The 21,638-nt window shown below is 35.9% G+C and overlaps 2 protein-coding genes across 5 annotated transcripts; one reads left to right on the top strand and one right to left on the bottom strand.

The window, feature by feature from the left end:
• The first annotated feature begins 111 nt into the window (after positions 1 to 111).
• LOC127178999 (NF-kappa-B inhibitor delta) lies at positions 112 to 14,142 on the top strand. 3 transcript variants are annotated; one of them, XM_051132235.1, is made up of 12 exons: positions 112 to 250; positions 3,902 to 4,038; positions 4,125 to 4,155; positions 4,246 to 4,469; positions 4,557 to 4,783; positions 6,526 to 6,631; positions 6,720 to 6,866; positions 6,939 to 6,990; positions 7,080 to 7,252; positions 7,836 to 7,952; positions 11,363 to 11,527; positions 12,393 to 14,142. In XM_051132235.1, exons 1-12 carry the CDS (start codon positions 235 to 237, stop codon positions 12,462 to 12,464), a joined length of 1,467 nt encoding a protein of 488 aa, XP_050988192.1. In that variant the 5' UTR covers positions 112 to 234; the 3' UTR covers positions 12,465 to 14,142. The 3 variants fall into 3 exon arrangements, with proteins under 3 accessions (XP_050988192.1, XP_050988190.1, XP_050988193.1); XM_051132233.1 differs by having other exon boundaries at positions 4,243 to 4,469; XM_051132236.1 differs by lacking the exon at positions 112 to 250 and adding an exon at positions 2,223 to 2,318.
• Positions 14,143 to 14,577: 435 nt separating this feature from the next.
• Positions 14,578 to 21,129, bottom strand: fxyd7 (FXYD domain containing ion transport regulator 7). 2 transcript variants are annotated; one of them, XM_051132238.1, is made up of 6 exons: positions 21,017 to 21,129; positions 19,727 to 19,765; positions 19,563 to 19,637; positions 19,193 to 19,220; positions 16,010 to 16,050; positions 15,771 to 15,925 (listed from the first exon to the last, which is right to left on the bottom strand). In XM_051132238.1, exons 1-6 carry the CDS (start codon positions 21,030 to 21,032, stop codon positions 15,906 to 15,908), a joined length of 219 nt encoding a protein of 72 aa, XP_050988195.1. In that variant the 5' UTR covers positions 21,033 to 21,129; the 3' UTR covers positions 15,771 to 15,905. The 2 variants fall into 2 exon arrangements, with proteins under 2 accessions (XP_050988194.1, XP_050988195.1); XM_051132237.1 differs by lacking the exon at positions 19,193 to 19,220 and having other exon boundaries at positions 14,578 to 15,925.
• Between the last annotated feature and the right edge of the window lie 509 nt (positions 21,130 to 21,638).

The raw sequence follows: 21,638 nt of genomic DNA, 5'->3' as shown, positions 1-21,638 counted from the left end.
CAGTGAGCGTGCTCTAGAGTTTGACAGTTCCTCCACATAGGGAGGAGCTAAAATATGGGCTGCTTTAGTGCCTGCAACGTGCTCTCTGTATACATAGTGGAACGTGCCGGAATCATTTGATAACGGGCAGTGACTCGAGAAGTTGACATTTATCAGCGGCTGCTCTGCGACTGACATCATTCATTTCACCTGGCGTGGGAGCCGAGAATTAAAGACAGCAAAAGGGATTCTGACATGCACTTTCAGAAATGTGAGTACTAAGACTTTTTACTTTAAAATTTATACAGCGGAAAGTGAACGGCTTTATGAAATGATAGACAAAAACTGACTTTCTCAAAAACAAAAAGGTACAAAAGTTAGGGCAGTACTCTTTCAGGCTACTAGTATGTACTATTTAGGTACTAATATGTACATATTCGGGTACTAGGATGCTCCTTTTAGTGGTAAATGTGGTACAAAGGTGTACTTTTTTGAAAAGATACCAACTCAGTGACAGCTTTTGTACCTTTTTGTGAGAGTGTATGACAGGAGACAGACGCCTTAAGCGTTCGGGTTATATTAGGACCTTTATAATAAATTGACATACGCGTTTAATATGTCATTTAACATACACAAATGCTATTAAATACAAGTATTTTGATGGAAACAACACGTGGCATAATACGTTTATCTTTGCTGTTTACATGTTTTTTTTATGACGTAAGTTCGGTGATGTATGCCCATTTAAAAATAGCCTTAACTCATTTGAATAAAGGATCCCCCAACAGCATGAGCACTGCCAGTCACTGGCTTCATTTTTACAGCTTTTCGGACAACCCCCTTGATAAATTACTCCTCCCTGCTTGACTTTCATTTCCCGTTTTTATTGGGTGTGGGTCTTATTTTTACAGAGAAAGGCGTGTAAAATGATAAAGAAAATACAAATGTTGACTTCAAAGCAGGTATTTCTAATACTGGTACAAATGTCATGCGGAACATGGCAAGTGTCTAGTAACAAAGTGCAACCTAAGTTGTTTTTTTTCATGAGTAAATAGATGTAGCTACTGTGTCTAGAGTCAGATAGAGGGGCGAGAGCTACGGAATCCCCGCTTTGCCACCCCCGCGTTGACTCACTGGCCAGGGATTTCCGTATTTGAAATGACAAGATAAGAGGTGCGAGGGTATCCCAGCCACTAATGCCCACTCTTTCGGACATTTCAAGCATGACACTCAGTCTTGTGTAAGACCTCTGTCATGCGACCTTTAAAACTGAGGCGAGCGATAATAGAAGCGTCTTTTAAAGTCAGGTGTTTTTCTGTACGTCATTAATGTTTGGTAAAACATTTTCAGCGTGTCTCAAACGTTGATAACATTTCCACATTAAAATATGTGAGTTATTGTCAGCTACAGATGTTGTTGAAATACCCCATTTGTTTATTAAAAATGGCTTAGGGTTAAGGTCATCCCCTGACCACACCATTCTAATTCCATTCTACTTTTAATTTTAAAACTGAGGGGGAAAATACAAAAATGTAAAACTTTTCAGAAATATAGAACTTGTTTCCTTTGAGTCGGTTATACGGTAGATCATGTTTCTTCCTAAATTTTTTAGTCAGCTTTCAAAAGTAAGAGCCCGAGAAGTGGAGTACTTAAAATAAACTGGAATGGAGAACAAACAAGAGAGATAAGGAAAGGAATGATCCTGTTAAGGTTATGCCCAGTGGAATTTCCATCTTCCTCTTTCGAATCCCCTTCACCATAAGAATTACTTAATGTTTTGCCGAAACCAGTTGGTTTTCCTGTAAAGGGATTCCTTGCAAGATGAGACTCGAGTAGTTTTTCTATCTGGCCTATTAATAGATAAATCAATCAAAATAATATTATTGTAGTTGTTTTGACATACCCAGCCGTAAAAGATAATAAAATAACTTTAAAGTGTTTCCCTCACACTGCAGTGTTTGTAAGAAATATCTGAGCGTGAAGCTCAGGTATAAAATACCTATATTAGATTTTTTTTGTACTCCTGGTGGCTAGATGAAGTATAGCAATTTAGCTGTGACCTACGCAGCTGATTTCAGCTCATTAGCTGGCATCAAATCTGACTCTGAATCAGTATCTAAGCATCTGTTCGTACACCTCTGATGGGGCCCCTGCGAAGCACATACGTCACTGATGCAGGAAGAAGATGTGGTTTGCCACGACGAGCGTAACGGAGAGAAGGAAATAGTTACAGAGAGTGTGCTGTGAGAACGGTCTCCATAGACGCAGGGTTTCTGATAAAGAAGACAGGTAGACGTGACCTCACCACCTCTTTTCCAGATGGAATACCTTCCTCACGGGTGAGAGGATGAGCGTTATGCTCCTTCGGCGGAAATTTCTTTCTTATCTCACGTTTGGGGTCAAGATTTTGAAGAAACTTTCCTTCCTTCTGCTCTAGCAGACGTAACCGATGCCCACTGGAAACCTCCGATATTTGCATTCTTGTCTTTTTCAGTTTCTTTTGGTGACTAACACGAAGAAAATACATTTCAAGTCATACCAGCACCTGTTATTAAAAACGGCCCTGGGGAAATCACACTACTGGAGAAATCTTTCAGATTTACTTGAAAACAACAACAATAAACCTGCATCCAGCAAGATAGAATGAATGTGGTTATACGATGAATGTTTTACTTGACTTGATTGGTTAAAAATCATAGTGAAACTTGGTAAAACAAAAGGTTTTAATAGAAATGTTAGATTTACAGATCTAAAGTACGCTTATTCAATAATTATATATATTTAAAATATTTAATAGCACTTATTTTCATTCTGATGTATTAATTTACTGAAAAATTATATATATATATATTATATATATATATATATATATATATTTAATAAAAAAAATAAAAATAAATAAATTTGTCACTAAATAAGAATATATATATATATATATATATGTATATATATAAAGAAATATTTCTTAAAATGCTTAAAATGAACCCAAAATACATTGTAAACTAACAGTTATTAATTTGTTCAATAAAGGAACATTTATTAATAAGTTGAATAAATAATAATTAAATATTAAACATTTTTTAAATTGATTTTAAATTCACCTTTTGACCTTTTGACTATTGCTAATGCCTCTAGTAATTATGTGTCTGATTTTTAATTTACAACCTATTTTGGGTTCATTTTAAGCCAGCCATATAGTAATTTTTAAACAATAGTTGAGTTAAATAAGACTACCCAGAAGGTTGGTTTAAACGTTTAACCTAACCGCTCGATCAACACAACCCAGCACTGGATTGTATTTAACCCAGCATTTTTTAGAGTGATTTATTTGGACACTATTATTTTATTAAAATTATTGCTAATATTGAACATATTGATAAATCAATAACAACATCCATTTAGATAAGATATTTACACTACTGTTCAAAAGTTTGGGGCGGTAAGATATTTTAATGTTTGTAAAAGTCTCTTATGCTCACTAAGGCTTCATTTGTTTAATCAAAAATAGAGTAAAACAGTAATATTGTGAATATTATTACCATTTAAAATAGCTATTTTCTATTCTAACGTGTTTTAAAATGTAATTTATTCCTGTGAGGCAAAGCTGAATTTTCTGCATCATTACTCCAGTCTTCAGTGCCACATGATCCTTCAGAAATCATTCTGTATGCTGATCTGCTCAATAAAGATCTCTTATTAATTGGAAACTATTGTACATCTATATATTTTTGTTGAAACTATGATTCATTTTTTCTGGAAAAAGTTCAAAAGAACAACTTCTATCTTTACCTTTACATTTCATCTATTTAAGGTGTCATTGCTCATGTATTAAACTTTTGAACTGAGTGGGCTATTTCAAACAACGGCATTTGAACAGAAAACATATTATAAATATAACAATGGTTTATTCTTGTGTCCACAGCACCAAAGGAAAAGGCGTGTTACCCTCTGCCCACAGTGAAGAAACTCCTGGAGCAGAAGAGAAAGAGAGAGACCTCCTCAGCACCTCCCTCCTGCTCTACAGCATCTTACACTGCTGGTGGCGCTGCATCTGTCCCAGTTAGTCAAACTATTATATTTCTAATTATAAATGTCTTGAGGCTGATACGAATGACTTTAATCGTCCTCCAAAATGTTTCCAACAGGTATTGGCATCAGGACAATCTCCCACTGCTGGTGAGTCCAACCGTCTCTGCTAAATGAGGGTTTTGCTTAGTGATTTTTACATTTCTTTCACATCTAAAAATTATACCTTTCCCTTAGCAGAAGCCAGCACAAGCTACACAGACATGGGGGCAGTTAGATACGACCGATGGGAAGTTCCCAACATTCATCAACCACATTCCTCCCTACCGCAGTGCAGCCCATTCACGTTCATGCCTACTTCCTCGGCCGCAGCAAACTTTTCCCAGACTGGACAGACGCTTGCCACTGGCTACAGCCCTCAGCAGATCCAAGACTGCCAGGATTCCCAGACAACACAGCAATATGTAAGAGCTCTATAGTTATTTCAGACAGCATGATTATTTGTCCACATTATGAATGAAAAAAAATCAATCTATTCTCCATTCTCACAGTCTATTACAGAGTGCCCTGTAACTGCAGCCGGGACTGGTATGACTGGGACTGTTCCTGTTCCGAGCTCCAGCCTGTGTTGGGCGTCTGAATCCAGAGCAGAGGATCACACAAGCCAATACCTTGAGTTCAGGCCCCAGATGGATATGATGAAGCTGCAGGAGGCAAGAGTGTTCCTGCAGAACATGGATTACAGCAGAACCACCTGGCAGGATGATGACGGGGACACGTAAGTCAGAAGATGTTCTGAATATTGTTTAGGGTGAAGATTTACTACCTTGGATGCTGTAACAGGGTCATTTGGAAGAATGATCTGTAGCTGAGCTTAAACCAGCCTAGGACCTAAAGGGATAGTTCACCCAAAAATGACATTTCTGTCATTAATTTCTCACCCTCATGCCGTTCCAAATCCGTAAGACCTTCATTTATATTTGGAACACAGATTAAGATATTTCTGATGAAATCTGAGAGCTTCTGACCCTCCGTAAACAGCAACATTACTAAAATGTTCCCAGGCCCAAAAATGTAGTAAGAACACTGGTAAAACAGTCCATGGGACATCAGTGGTTCAACTGTAATTTTACAAAGCTATTATTTTTGTTTTCTTTGCGCACGAAAAAGTATTTTCGTAGCTTCGTAAAATTACTGGTTGAACCACTGATGTCACATGGATTGTTTTACTGATGTCCTTACTATGCGGAATGACATGAGGGTGAGTAATTATAAAAGAAACTATCCCTTTAAAATGAGTTCAATACTGTTCAAAAGTTTGGGGTCAATAAGATTTTATAAAATGTTGAAAGAAAAAAAAAACATCTGTTATGCTAACCAAGGCCTCAAAAATACAGTAAAAACTGTAAATTTGTAAAATGATATTACAATTTAAAATAAATGTTTTTTAATACATTTAAAAAAAATGTATTCCTGTGATGCAAAAATTATTCCAGTCTCAGGGTCACATGATCCTTCAGAAATCAATCTAATATGCTTATCAATAATAAAACATTTTTTCAGTATTCGTTGATTAACATAAAGTTCAAAAGAACAGCATTTATTTGAAATAAAAGCATATGTAATATTGTAAAAATTTGTCACTTTGAACAATTGAAAATTATTTAAATGATTGTTGAAATAAATGATTTATTTGAGCAAATAAATCATCTATTTATGTATCAGTTGATCAGTCTATCTATCTGTCTATCTATCTATCAAGAAAATGGGTCAGTAATTGTATTTATAAAATTAAGTAGTTTAGCATAATCTTTTAGTTTATTATTCTTACAAAAAGTGCTTTTATGCTTTAAAAAACATGTTGTCAATGGTTGTATGACATGATGTGACTGCCCAAAAACTTTAAAAAAATTATTTCTAAAAGTTCCATAATTATCTTCTAATTTTCTATTTTTTGTAAATAATTAATATGTGTGCACTCAAATGTATTAAAATGACTACTTATTGGTTACACCACTTGAAAACTTTAGAATCATTAAATTTCAACTTTTTACTGAAAATTATACAAAAAAATTTATTTGATCACCCAAATAACATCTGAAGTCTTATTTAGATGTATTTACATTAAAAAAGCCGTACTTCTTACTGTATTTATGTAAATCGCTCAGTTAATGGATCAGGAGATTACTGTATCATTAGCTTCCAGTTTCACAGCCAAGGCTTAAGCCTAGTCCCAGACTAAAATGTAAGTCTGAGCTGTTTTATCTAAAAGAAACTTGCACTGACTGATCTTAAAATACATCAGTGCCTTTGGTTTGTCTCCTGGCTTAGTCTAAGCCCTGTCTGTGAAACCCCATCTAGGTGTTTTACTAGAGGGGTCCATCAAGGTCTTGTGCATTTCGTAACTAATGAAACCATAGTGTAAGTGTAAATCCAATGAAAAAGTGACTGAAATCAGAGAAGTTGAGACAGCGCTTCAGTGTAAATGAAAACTGAAACCCTTTTCTTACTCTATGTTAGCATTCTACATATCTACACTGCGAAAGGCCTGAGGGAATGCGCTTTTGCTGCTGCGGAGAAACTTCGTGATCTGGGCAAGCTGGACTCTAAAGAACACAAGGGCAAGGTGAATATCACAACAAAATACTGTTAAATCTGTTTTAGTTTATATATTAATATATAACTCACTGACTTTCTGTTCTCTTGTATCCCAGACTGCTTTGCTGGTGGCTGTAACTGCCAATCAGCCAGATATAGTCCAGGATCTACTCTCTCTAGGTGCGGACATCAGCATCTGTGACGTCAACGGTCAAACTGCACTTCATCTGGCTGCCACCTATGGTTTCCCTCGTATCATGCAGGTGAGAGACCATCCATATGCAAAGCATTCAAAATCATTAAAAAACATGATTCTAAAATGCTATGATTTATAGGTTATTTTCTTCGCTGGACTGCGTGTGGACCTGGAGGCTCGTAATTTTGAAGGTATAAACCTGTTTCATAAGTATCACAGGTACAGTCACATCTGAAGAGACGGAGACAGTAATATACAATTTCCACCTGTTTTTTTTTAGGTCTGACTCCTCTGCACTGTGCAGTGATCTCTCACTGTGCCACCATGAAGGCTATAAATGCCTCCTCCTCATCCTCAACATGGTTAGCTGATAGCAGTCTACAAACTCAAGCTGAAGATAAACTGACATGTTTGCAGTTACTTATAAATGCTGGAGCTTCAGTTCTCAGTCAGGTACTCCGTTTTATGGCTTTTTACTATTTTATGTTTTCAGTACAGTTTAATCCCAATGATAATGAGGTAATGTGTTAATTGTTGCCAATGGACCCCTTGAGTGATAGACAGATGGTACAGGGACCCTTATTATAAAACTGAGCATTGCATTAAGCGTGGCCCATAATAACATGAATAAAGTGGCATATTAAAGCCAAAAAAATAATCATTATTGATATATATAGATGTAAAGTTTATGGTGTGCAGTGATTTTTTTCTATTAAGATCACCAAAACGGCATTATTTGGTTAAACATACAGTAAAAACAGTCAATTACAATTTACAACTAACCCAAAAATAGTAACACACAAACCACAGATATTGACATTTCCAAATTATGGTAGATATTTCCCTCATATAGGAAAAGATATATTTCCCAAATGTTCCTTTCTGACAGACAGACAAACAATTGATTGTGTCATTGTTCCATAAAGAGCGGTTTCATTTTGAGACTGCCGCAAAGGGAGGAAACCTCATTCATGCCACATGCTTTGATGTTGCTTCGGTTTCACTTTGTTGACTAGTATACCTCTGTCTTTTTCAGGAAATCAAAAGCAACAAGACAGTTCTTCACCTGGCAGTGAAGGAGGGGAATATCCATCTCGTGCGCTTCCTGCTCAGCCTCCAACTCTCTAATATGCAGGCATTCATCAACATGAAAGTGAGAGACGCATAATGACGATATTGTGTTGACTTTTATATACATACAAAATCATACTCGAGTAATATCACACTTGTCTCATGCCACAGGTAATTGCATCTGTGGTGAAATTTTGACCCACAGCACTCTTGTGGGTGTGAACGAGATGTTATTGTTAAGTGACATATATTTTAGATACAATAGTTTAGTTACAAATATTTTAAAATGAAGCCAAGTCTAATTTAACTGCTGAATGAATCAGTGGTTCCCCGCGTGACTGACCTGTATTTGTTCCTAAATTAATCTGAGTTTTTAACAAATCGTTTGCGTGATAACTCATAAATCTGTTTGAGTATTTTCAAACCAATCGATTGAGTAAATGATTCAATGATTCACTTATAAGGACAACCATTTCTTTCATTCCAGAATAAATCTTTTTTTTAACGAACTGGTTGAGTGAACGACCCAGTGATTCACTCATAAATACAATCATCTGTTACATTCTAGAATGTATCAGTGTTTTTTCAGTGTCAGTATTTGTTGAGTGAACAATTCACTGACTCACTAAAAAAAACAGCCCCTTATTAGTTCCTGAATAAGTCTGAGGTTTTTTTTTCACAAATCGGTTGAGTGAATAACCCAGTGACTTACTCATAGATACAATAATTTGTTTTGTTCCTCAATGAATTAATGTCATGAATCTGTTTTTGAACCAATCAATTAAGTGAATGATTTAGTGACTCACTTATAAAGATAGCCACCTGTTCCATTCTAGAACGAAACAGTTTTTTTTATCAAATAGTTCAAGAGAATGACCCAATTATTCATCATAAATACAATCATCTGTTACATTCCTAAATGTATCAGTGTTTTTGAACGTATTGGTTGAGTGAACAATTCAGGGACTCTTTCGTAAAGACAGCCCCTTATTAATTCCTGACTGAATCAGAGTTTTATTCACAAATTGATTGAGTGAACAACTCAATGACTTCCTCATAAATACAGTAATCTGTTTTGTTCTTCAAAGAATTAAGGTCATAAATCTGTTTCAGTGTTTTTCATCCAATCAATAGAGAGAATGATTCAATAACTCACTTATAATAACAGCCACTTATTTCATTCCAGTATGAATCGGTTTTTTTAACAAATCAGTTGAGTGAGCAACCCCATAAATTTATTCATAAGCCACATCTCATGTGGATGCCTGTAAAAATAATTTTACATGGAACCTTAGAAGTGATAAAACGTATAGATTTCGGATGGCGATTTATTCATGGTGGAGAAGCGAGCTCTGTGATCCTACAAACCCAGAAACGTGCTGCTCACATTACCAGTCGCATAATTGTCTTCTATAAATAGCATTCTATATGAAATTATTCTTTTTATTCCCATCATATTATATAACATATATTCATTATTTAATTATTTAAGTCTTATGTTTGAAAAAATAGGAAAATGCACTCTCTATAGTTGTATACAATCATACGCAATATAGTTATGCATATAATTGTATATGTATTGCAGACCTGTTGCTGCCATAATAATGAGCCATTTCTGAGTTTATGTGCATTTTTGTCTTTCTTTTTTTTATTCTTAAAGAAGTCGACTTCCAAAACAAAGATTCACATATAATTTACTCACCCCCTTGTCATCCAAGATATTCATGTGGTTCTTTCTTCAGTCGTAAAGAAATTATATTTTTGAGGAAAACATTTCAGCATTTTTCTCCATATAATGGACTGATATGGTGCCCCGATTTTGAACTTCCAAAATGCAGTTTAAATGCAGCTTCAAACGATCCCAAATGCAGTTGTAAACAATCCCAGCCGTGAAAGAAAGGTCTTGTCTAGTGTAACGAACGGTTATTTTAATAAAAATAATACAATTTATATACTTTTTAATCTCAAACGCTCGTCTTTTCTTACTCTGCCCGGACTGTTTTGTTTGGTTCATGACAGTTAGGGTATGTCGAAAAACCCCCATCTCATGTTCTCCCTCAACTTCAAAATCGTCCTATATTGCTGTTTTACCTTTTTTGTTCACTTTGCGAAGACTGGGTCGATACTTCTGCAGTGATGTAGGATGATTTTGAAATTATTTTTGAAGTTGAGAAAATACGATTGGAGTTTTTCGACATACCCTAACTGTCTTGAGTCAGAATACACAAGAGTTCAGGGAGAGAAAGGCAAGACGAGCATTTGAGATTATTATTTTTATTATATTAAGTATTTAAATTGTATTTTTAAAATGAAAATAACCAATCGTTTCGCTAGATAAAACCATTCTTCCTCGGCTGGGATCATTTACAGCCGCATTTGGGATCGTTTGAAGCCGCATTTAAACTGCGTTTTGGAAGTTTAAAATCGTGGCACCATATCAGTCCATTATATGGAGAAAAATGCAGAAATGTTTTCCTCAAAAAACATAATTTCTTTTACGACTGAAGAAAGAAAGACAGGAACATCTTGGAAGGCAAGGGGTTGAGTACATTATATGTGAATCTTTATGGACTTCTCCTTTAACAGCTCCCACTCACTGTGATGGAGCAGTTCAGAAATATTGTTCTTGTATACCTTTCAGCATTTCAGTAACAAATATGCAAATTAGAGTTAAGTGCAACAGTTACCGCACTATGTTCGGCAGAGGTCAAAAGGGTTTTAAACAGTTAATTTTGAATCGATTTCTTCTTGTGAACTCAGAGATGTGGATTCGGACAGCAATTATATTACCACACAACTTTGGTGACTTTGGTTATCAAAAAACAATAGGTAATTCAGCTGGGGAGAAAAACATAGACATTCTGTATTCGGACAGCAGTAAAATCACAGACTAAGCCCTGTAAATCTTGAAAAATAGCTTACGTCCCCATGAGTAATAATTACCATCCAAATATGGCTATAATTACAGTAATTTGTTTTGTTCCTCAGTGTCATAAATCTTTTTCAGTGTTTTTGAACCAATCGATTGAGTGAATGATTCAATGACTCACGTATAAAGCCGCTTTATTTTCGTTCCAGAATGAATCAGAGTTTTTAAATGCATTGGTTGAACGAACGACCCAATGATACACTTATAAATACAGTCATCTGTTACATTCCAGAAAGACAGCCCCTGTTTTTTTTTTTTGTTTTTTTTTACAAATCGGTTGAGTCAGCAACCCAACGACTCATAAATACTGTAATTTTTTTTTGCTACTCAATGAATTAGTGTTTGTGAATGACTGAGTGAATGATTCATTGACTCTGAGTAAGAGTCACCGAAAAATAGGCAAGGCTAATATACATATACTGTAAATATAAATGTACATATATATTTGCTTGTCTGAAACACGCAAACAAAGACAAACCGTAAGATGTAATCTTCACTACATTTATCCCTTGCTCTAATAAACTGTAGGATATTTTTATCTATAAATGTCTGTCTCGTCTCAGGCTCACGGACACACTGCCCTGCACATGGCCGCGGGGTTGCACGGAAGCCCCTTTCAGGAGGAACTGATCCGGCTGCTGCTGAGTCATGGTGCTGATCCCAGCATCCGCAACCTGGAGAACGACCAGCCCGCTCATTTGCTGCAGAGCGGAGACAAAGGAGAGAAAGTGAGAGGCTTTTCTTTATTAAAGGATTAGTTCACTTCCAGAACAAAAATTTACAGATAATATACTCACCCCCTTGTCATCCAAGATGTTCATGTCTTTCTTTCATCAGTCGTAAAGAAATGATGTTTTTGAGGGAAGCATTTCAGGATTTCTCTCCATATAATGGACTTCTATGGTGCCCCTAAATGTGAACTTCCAAAATACAGCTTCAAAGGGCTCTAAATGATCCCAACCGAGGAATAAGGGTCTTATTTATATAGTTTATATACTTTTTAACCTCAAACGCTCGTCTTGTCTAGCTCTGTGTAAACTGTTTTTTTTTCCGGTCAATGGAGTTTGATCTTTTTTTTTTGCATGTTCACTTTGTAAACTCTGGGTTGGTACTTCTGCAGATATGTAGGATGATTTCAAAGTTGGACCAGAAAAAAACAGAGTTCACACAAAGCTAGACGAGACAAGCATTTGAGGTTAAATATATAAATTGTAATTAAAAAAAGTAATAATAACCGTTCGTTTTGCTAGATAAGACCCGCTCCTCAGTTGGGATCATTTAGAGCCCTTAGAAACTGCATTTAAACTGTGTTTTTAAAGTTCAAATTTGGGGGCACCATAGAAGTCCAATACATGGAGAGAAATCCTGAAATGCTTTCCTCAAAAAACATAATTGACATAATTGATCGTCTTGGAAGACAAGGGGGTGAATACATTATCTGTAAATTTTTGTTCTGGAAGTGAAGTAATCCTTTAACATCCGGGATGCCTGTTATGTGAAGAACTTGTACAGTTTTTAACAGCATGGATAGAAAAGAACAGATTAAACAGTAGCTGACATGTCATTTTCCCTCTCTCGCTCTCTCTCCCTCAGCTCAAGCTCATCTTGAAGAAGAAAAGTGCCTCCTCTAGGCGGCGTTTTACATCCTTACAGGACCAAGAGTGACTAGGACTCATTTTTAGTCCCAGCGTATCCCGCCTTCTCCAGTAGAGATGCAGTCATCTGGATCGGAAATACAGTATGCTCATGAAACATTAATCTTGGTGGTTTTGTTAACTGTTCACCATCAAGATGTGGATAAAAATTAAAAAAAAGGGTTAGGGTCAGAAAAAGCTTTAAAAATTAAGCCAAAAATAATCTCTGGAGAAGAATGGGTTTATCATAGGTATTCTTTTATAAGGATTTTCACGTATTGCATCAGTTTTAGTATGACAGAATATTTTTTAAAGGATCGTTAAATTGATTCTCTACCACAAAGCTGCTTCTCAGTTTATTTAAAGAGGAACGCAAATTTTAGTGTGTTCACAAATAGGTACCGTTTCCACCTTCGATTATAAACCATATTGGTTTGCTTACTTGAAGAGTCGAGCTCTTTTTTAACTCACTGTATCAGTGCGATATTCTTTATTTGTTTTGAGATGTATTTATATAGCTTTTGGTTGGTATACGTTGCATATTATTCTCTGTGCTCGTGTTCATGTTACTTTCACTCAGGGGGGAAAGATCAGTTATTTATTTCATTGTTTGATATGAATGACATCAGTTCTCTATGTAATGCACTTTTCTCAGCAGCACACTTGATATCACAGTTGTCCTTACAGGAGATGTGTCATCCAGCCATGTATGTGAATGTGTTATTTTGATGAGTCATATATGAGGGGGTGAAATGTCAAAGGGTTCTGAGGTAAAAAGGTAGTTTTGTCAGCAAGACTTGCCTGAATCGAGATCTCAAAATCATTATTATGATTTAACAATGTTATTTCGGTGGAATAGTATGAAACATAAGGTTTTTCTGTGGGGATAGTGTCCATCTTGTATCAAGATTTCAAATGTTGGAGGATGTTGTTGTTGTTGTTGTTGAGTCAGTGATATGCATGATTCACCGTGTTGAAGTACCCAGAGTCCCTCTGGAAATTCAAATGAGGGAAAACACACGCTAATGTCACTTTCTTGTAAAACAAAGAGAGGTCTGTGGATTTATGAGAATTACTTTGAAAGCAAAATGCCTGCTAAGGAATTCATTTATGAAACTTTGCTCATTGTTTTAGTAAATAATCACAAACACTCTATGAATGAAACCATCTGACAACTCTGTGAGTATATAAAGTAGCATTAAAACTTGCTTGATTGTATGTACAATGTTTATTTTATAAAATATTGTTTATGATGTGTCATCTTTAATAAGCAATATTTATAAGCAAATCATTAATGTTTTATTAATTTGCTTGTGTGTTTTGCATTATATGCCAACTGACCAAGCCAAATTAAACAAAGCTAAATAAGTAAAGACCAAGAAGAAACCTCTGTAACTCAAGATCTTTTATTGAGCCAAAAATTTTGATGATTAATAAAAATGCGTTTTCATACAGTAACTGTATGCAGCTCTTCATTTTGACTGCTTGTTTAGTCATACTCAGTTTACTTCATTTCAAGGCAAAAAAAAAAAAAAAACCTTCTTCAGTGGTAATGAAAGAAATGACTTGTAATGAATTCATGCTGATCAAACAGATGTGCAGTGGCTCATTATTCTCTAAAATTGATGCTTCCTTATTAATACGTGACGCATACATACATTCAGTTGTAATTGAGTCATTTGCTTTTGGTTGGAGACTAAAGCATTACTTTTTAAAGTGCTTTGTTTATTAGAATACAATATTCGAAAATTCATGCTGTTACAATGGACAGGATCATGTGTAAATACAAGGATGAGTTGACATTTGTAACTCTGTAGTTTTAAAACATCCGGGGCTATTGCCAAAACATCAGGGGCTGGTGGTAGTGGGTGGGAGCTCACATCATGCTCACATAAGATTTTGTTAGACACAAGTGGTTGAACCTGGATCCTTCTAGGTGGGTCCGGGGGCATTAATCTGGGGGTTAAAGACCTAGTAATCACTGCAAATAGCAAACATATCAAAGTATTATAACAAAATTATAACATTACAAATGTTAGACAAATAAAATAATACATTTGAAAATGTATTATAACTCTAACAGATATATAGTTGCATGCAAAAATAGGGCCCTATTTTTTTCCCCCCAAATTCCGTTTTTTTTTTTTTTTTTTTTTTTTTTTCAAATTCTGTTTTCTGTTTTCATTTTTCTGGTCTTCTTTTTAATGGTTAAATTTAATTTTATGAATCAAAATGTAATTAATCATGTGTAATTAATTAAAACCATGAATCTTATACAATTTACCGTCAATTTATCAAAAGTAAAAAAAAAAAAAAAAAGTACATGTTTGGGACCCTATGAAATGTTTTATTTTTTTTGACTTTACGTTTTATTGTTACCAAATATGTTTTAGAATGTCTGTTTATTTGAATGCATAAAATAGCTTTTATTTATTTTTACAGTAGCCTTATGGAATTCTGTATTGTGTATTTTTCTGGTTATCACGTGAAGGTATAAAATATTGATTTAATTGATCTTTTAATGAAAATTATATTTAATTTTGGCAAATAAAGGAGATTTACTATTAAAATGTAAAACATGGAAGAAATATTGTGTGAAAAAAAATGTATTCATTTTTATTAATTAATAGTAGTAGTAGTAAATTTTTGTTCTGGAAGTGAACCAATCCTTTAATCTCTTAAGCCCTCTGTAAAGTAATGTGCTATTGCATAATAAAATCTGAGGTCACTGATCCAAACAAATTTATCATTTGTAATGAGCCATGAGTTTCAGTTTGTCTTGTTATGGTTGATGTTAAAGGTAAGAAGTTAATTTCCACTGAAATATAATACACAAAATAATTGTGAAACCCAACAGTATTTAAAATACATTAAAACTATAAAATTATAAAGAAATATATACTACAAGACTAAAACAACTAGAAAACTGTCTTACGTTTTGTTGAAACCTGGCATGCACAAGTTACAGGGTGACACAGGATTGCATATAGTTCCATGCTGAAGAGCTATTTACTGTATGTTTATTCAAACAATGTTCTCTTCATTAAAATGTAAACGAGTGAAAATATCATCTTCATATCTGTCTAAAGCACAAGCTCTTCAATGTAATTCAATCAGTTTGAGAGTTTTCCGATCATTATTCCTGGTCGCTTCTGTAAATATTTCCATAAATGCTCTTTCAGATCTAAGCCTCATATAATAACATTTAAAGCAAATCATGCATGAGAAAAATAACTGGGGTCAGGTTAAGTGCATCATGAATGGTGTCACTCAGACTATATGAACACAAAGGGACATAATATATTACGTATGCTACCGTTAGATCTAAAAATACAGCAACAGATCAGCATTTAGGCTGAGGTTACAAAAAGAGGTCAAGCAAGTTTGACTCTCCTCCACATTCCTGTAAGTAACTTTGTGCGTCTGAGCATTTCCTCTCACTGAAACGGGCCGCCCTGTCGCACCGTCTGCTTTACACCGTCTGAGGTGGAACTGAAAAAAATAAAGCTTGAGTTTGTCAAGCGTTCAATAAAAAGTACTATTATTTAGGTGTAATTAATGTTTGTGGTAGTGTACCTTCTGTTTTCGGTGGCTGAGGGCCTTCCACTGGACTAGATCTGTATTGGGAAAAAACAAAAATAGACAATTATCCCACAAAGTCACTCTGGGCCGTCAACCAGGGATGTCAAACTCGGTTTGTCAAGGGCCACAGTTCTGCCAAGTTTAGCTCCAACTAAACTTATAACTTACCTTAATGTTAGGTTCCAGACAACTCGAAATTAGGATTTTTCCCACCTCCTACTTGGAAATAATGTCCGGAACACCATTTGAAGTCTGATACCTGACCTGTAAACTTGGGGCAGATCGATCTACCCCGACCTCAGCAGTACGCATCATTTGATGTCACTGCTTCCAACGAGCATAGTGTGGAGTTACCTTACCAAAATGCAGCTTAAATGCAGCTTCAAAGGGCTCTAAATGATCCCAGCTGAGGAAGAAGGGTCTTATCTAGAAAAAGAATTACAATTTCTATACTTTTTAACCTCAAAAGCTTGTCTTGTCCAGCTATGTGTGAACTCTGTGTATTCCGGTTCATGACAGTTAGGGTATATCGAAAACTCCCATCTCATTTTCCCCTCCAACTTCAAAATCGTCCTACATAGCTGCAGAAGTACCGACCCAGTGTTTACAAAGTGTACATGCAAAGAAGGTCAAACGCCCTTTACAAAAAAAGGTAAAACAGCAATGTAGGACGATTTTGAAGTTGGAGGAGAAAATAAGATGGGAGTTTTTCAACATACCCTAACTGTCATGAACCGGAATACACAGTTTTCACACAGAGCTAGACAAGATGAGCGGTTGATGTTAAAAAGTATGCAGATCTGGCATTTTTTTTAGAAAATAACCGATTGTTTCACTAGAGAAGACCCTTCTTCCTCGGCTGGGATCATTTAGAGCCCTTTGAAGCTGCATTTAAACTCATTTTGGAAGTTTAAACTCAGGGGCACCATAGAAGTCCATTATATGGAGAGAAATCCTGAAATGTTTTTTCTTAAAAAAAACAATTTCTTTACGACTGAAGACAGACAAACATTTTGGCTGACAAAGGGGTGAGTACATTGTCTGTAAATTTTTAAACTACTCCTTTAAGTAGGAAGTGGGACATTTTAACTTGGATGTTCCCCCCGTCCAACCTTGTCTGAAATGCGGCATTATTTTTTATGTACTCGTGAAGACCTTGATTAGTTGGTTGAGGTATGTTTAATTAGAGTTGGAGCTAAACTCTGCAGGGCTGTGGCCCTCCAGGAACTGAGTTTGACTACCCTGGTCTACGCACTCTGAAATATTTAGTCAGCATGCACATCTGCTTAAGTCAAATGTAAGTAGTGTTGCTTGATTTAATGCAAGGGCCTGTAATCAATGTTCTCAACCGGTTCAGATCATCTCAGGATGACATGCTCAGCATTTTATCAGGCTACGTCTATATTAATCTGGATACATTTGAAAATAGCATTTCCGTTCTCCATCCACACTAGTTTTCAAAAGTTTTCCCAAAGTTTCTCATCCACACTGAAACATACGAAAACAATAAAATCATCTTAAAGGGTTAGTTCACCCAAAAATGAAACTTCTGTCATTAATTACCTTCATGTCGTTCCAAACCTCTGAGACCTTCGTTCATCTTTGGAACACAAATTAAAATATTTTTGATGAAATCCAAGAGCTTTCTGATCCTGCATTTACATCAACGCAACTGATACGTTTAAGCCCAGAAAGGTAGTAAATACATCAATAAAATAGTCCATGTGACATCAGTGGTTCAATCATAATGTTATGAAGCTATAAGAATACTTTTTGTGTAAAGAAAACAAAAATAACAACTTTATTCAACTATTTCTTCTTTTCCGTGTCAGCCTTCTCCATTCGTACACAAGAGTACAACATGCATGTACATTCCTCTGCTTCTAAACAAGGCGTAGCATATCCAGGTTCTATATCAGAATGCCGCCTCCTGCGTCAGACAATAAATTGTCGAAAAAAAGTCATTATTTTTGTTTTCATTGTGCACAAAAATTCTCATAACTCCATAACATTACAGTTGAACCACTGAGGTCACATGGAGTATTTGAACAATGTCCTTTCTTTCTGGGCCTTGAACATAGGTAGTTGCGTTGCTGTCTTTGCAGGGTCAGAAAGCTCTTGGATTTCATCAAAAATATCTTCATTTGTGTTCCAAAGATAAATGAAGGTCTTACAGGTTTGGAACAATATGAGAGTGAGTAATTAATGACAGAATTTTCATTTTTGGGTGAACTATCCCTATAAACCTTGACAAGATGATACAGAGAGACTAGAGTTAAAGAGAAGTTCATCCAAAAATGAAAATTACCCCACCTCACCCTCAAGCCATCCTATGTGTATATGCCTTTCTGACTGTATTTGTCTGAAAGAAGAGTTATATTAAAAAGTATCCTGTTTCTTTCAAGCTTCATTATGGCAGCAAATGGTGGTCAAGATTTTGAAGCAAAATAAAGTGCATCCATTAACCAAAAAGTACTCCATTAATAAAGGCCTTCTGAGGCGAAGCGTTTGTCCCCTGGAGACATGTGGAGTGCTTTTTATGATGGTTGGATACACCTTACTTAATTTCTTCTTACTTAATAAAATTCTTATGCTTTTCTTCTGGCATGATCATTTTATTAGCAAAATAACTTACCATTGGTGTGTCCAGGTCGCACCCAATCACCAAATCTATCTGAGCAACATGCATCATGACTAAACATGCATTTCATAAACATTTTCAAATTTATCCACTTGGGAGAGTTTTCAAATGTAGCCAGATTAGTATAGAGGTAGCCTAACTCTTGATACACACTGCCTACCCACTTTAGTTTTTGATTTAGGAAGTGTGAGAACAACAAACTTTCTGCTTTCTTATTTTAAATATATGATTGAACCATAACTGCAGCTTTTATGAACACAGCAGTTCTTTGATACATCTGGTCGTGCAGTTAAAACATGCTGTTGTTTGAATGGATAGACAGTGTTGTTGCGCTGAAAAAGAAGCTGGTCAGTTCAGAAACCAGTAACTTCATCAATCAGGGGCTGCATTCAGAGTAAAGGAGCTCTCCAGTGAACAGACAAGGTGCCATTGATTCGATGTACATCTTTTTTCCGTTCAGGACGTTTCCTCATCCTTTATTCGGAGTCATTCCACATGCACAGTCAAGGCTGCACATTTGTGTGAAAAACTCTTACTTGGATTTTGAGCATTTGAACTTTTTACCTGTCAGGGCAAAAAACATTTAGAGATGGTGAAATATATAATCGAGAGGGAGGTAGATTGGGGTCAGTTCAATTTCAGTTTAGCCAGGAAGAAATGCAGTCAATCTCATTTAAATTGGCTGTGCTTCAAAGTACTTCAGTGGACAAATGGTTTGGCGGATTGAGTGAATTTAATGCATTCACTGCACTGATTGAAGTAAAACTAGATTGACTGCAATACCCCGTAAATGTCACTCTTGACGACAAGAACATTTTCTAACATCACAGCCATTTTCTAATATTTACACTCATTCAGCACTACTTATTGTACTAAATATCAATGATTAATATGTGAATGACTTACTCAGAGCAATAAGAATTCCAGCTACGAACATAACCACAGCAAGGATGACACCTGTGGTCCGCAACGTCTCGTAATCTAAGCTCAGGATCAAGAGTGGTAAAATATTTTTTAAATTGGCTTTATGTTTAAAAACACATATTTCCATGCCATATTCATCTGCTTACCGTAATGAAAGGCACTCTGGTCCATATACATGTATGACTCTGTAAATAAATACATTTAAGCATTAACATCCATGAAACAAAAGGAAACCCTATCATAGAGTTGATATGGATCTTGGGGATGTGATTCAAGGTGAATACATGAAGTGAAGTAGGGAAGATAATGCAGGGGACAGAGTTCAGCACCATGGACAGATGCTGGTTTATGAGTCTATAAATATCTGAATATACTGGACATTCCAGTCAGAGTCTAATGAGCTCTCAATTAACGATCTAATAAGCTGAAATGCATTCAGACCGCAATCGTTTGAAATGCTAATCACATAAATAGTGATCTCAATTAGGTGTTGAGCATGTAAGAGGCAGAAGGGCATCGTGCAAGCTCAAGTGTTTTCAGCTGAGAACGTCAGTAGTTCGGGTTATTGATTCGCTGCATAACGAGGTTGCAGGCTCAGCAAAAAGCCGGTTGGATGTGTAAGCGCTCTGAAAACTGCAGTCTCCACAAGCAAATGGCAAGTGGACTTTCCTCTAGTAATAATCAATAAAGCTGTCCAAAATGCCAATACTGAGAGCTTTTAGCACCTATATGAAAAAATATATATATATAAAATAACAAAATACACAACTTTGTGATGGAACTTGTGTCCCATACGAATTGGCTTTAGCGCAATGATGCGGTTGTGTCTGAACTTCAGGGTCTTATAACGGCTTACTTAGCGATTTTCAACACTCCTCACACACTTTAAGAGGTCTAGAATGTCAAAATTTACATCATTTACTTACCCTTATGTCGCTACAAAGCTTTATGACTATGTATTTCTTCTGAGGAACACAAAATGAGATGTTAGGCAGAATGACAGTCACTCACATTATATAGAAACTGTCATTCTTCCTAACAATTTTGTGTTGAAACACAATAGGTTAAATATCTAATACCATTCGTCCAATAGCGACGGCCCTAAAATACTGTATTGTGATGACTAGTTTTAGAATGCAGTTTTAGTTTATTAAAATGCAGCATCCAAACTAATTTAGGAAATATGCTAAATGAGACTGCAATTGCTAAAAATGCACAGAACAACTACATATATATAATAGTAATAGTATATAATAGTAATTCCTATCAGATTGCATGGTATAACAAGACTATTGAATATTCTTTTGTTATACTTACGACGAACAGCCGTGAAGTCTCATTTCTCAAGTCATTAAGCAAAATGAGTCAGATAATTCATTATGGCACAACCATGCAATTTCAACTTAAAAGCAAACGAATGCAATAAATAGACAAACCTGTTGAAGCTGCCATTACTGCAGTTTTTTCGAGACAGTGTTTCCTTAATCTTGCTATAGGCTGTAATTCAGTACTGTGAATGAAGAGAGCACGCTGTGGAGCACTGCGTCGATGCTGCACTTCGGAAGTTACATACTTACGCCCCCTAGCGGCACAGGTCTGTCAGCTCCCCTGATTCGATAGGGGAAGCTCCCAGGCGTGGTGTTGGGTAGATAAAACTCATCCTGGCCAATGCGGTGGGGATCCCGAGCCAAACACTTCCCCCCAGTGAATACATGCGACAGAGAACCCCACCTATGCAGCAACAGGACTGGGATCTGCGGGAGGATTAAGGCGGGAGGTGGACGACTTCAAGAACGCTTTGAGTGTGGAGGGTTTCATTGCGAACCTTTAAAGTATTTGTACGCGGTAAAACAAAAACCTTTTATTAAATTCGTGACCCCAACAAAATCACTTTGATTTGGTTATTGTCTTGGTCTACATTTATACCCACTACGCCTTCTCAAATACACACGCTAAGCGATAAATGATCATTATCTGCCATTGTCTGCTTGTTTCATGACTACTTGATAGATAGAATTTATCGGCCAAGACAATTCCAAAAATGCAACTTGTTTTCTC

Source organism: Labeo rohita, chromosome 16, assembly GCF_022985175.1.
Source record: "Labeo rohita strain BAU-BD-2019 chromosome 16, IGBB_LRoh.1.0, whole genome shotgun sequence".
Taxonomy (NCBI): domain Eukaryota; kingdom Metazoa; phylum Chordata; class Actinopteri; order Cypriniformes; family Cyprinidae; genus Labeo; species Labeo rohita.
Note: the sequence above shows the minus strand (reverse complement) of the source record. Positions and strands in the feature narration are given on the sequence as shown.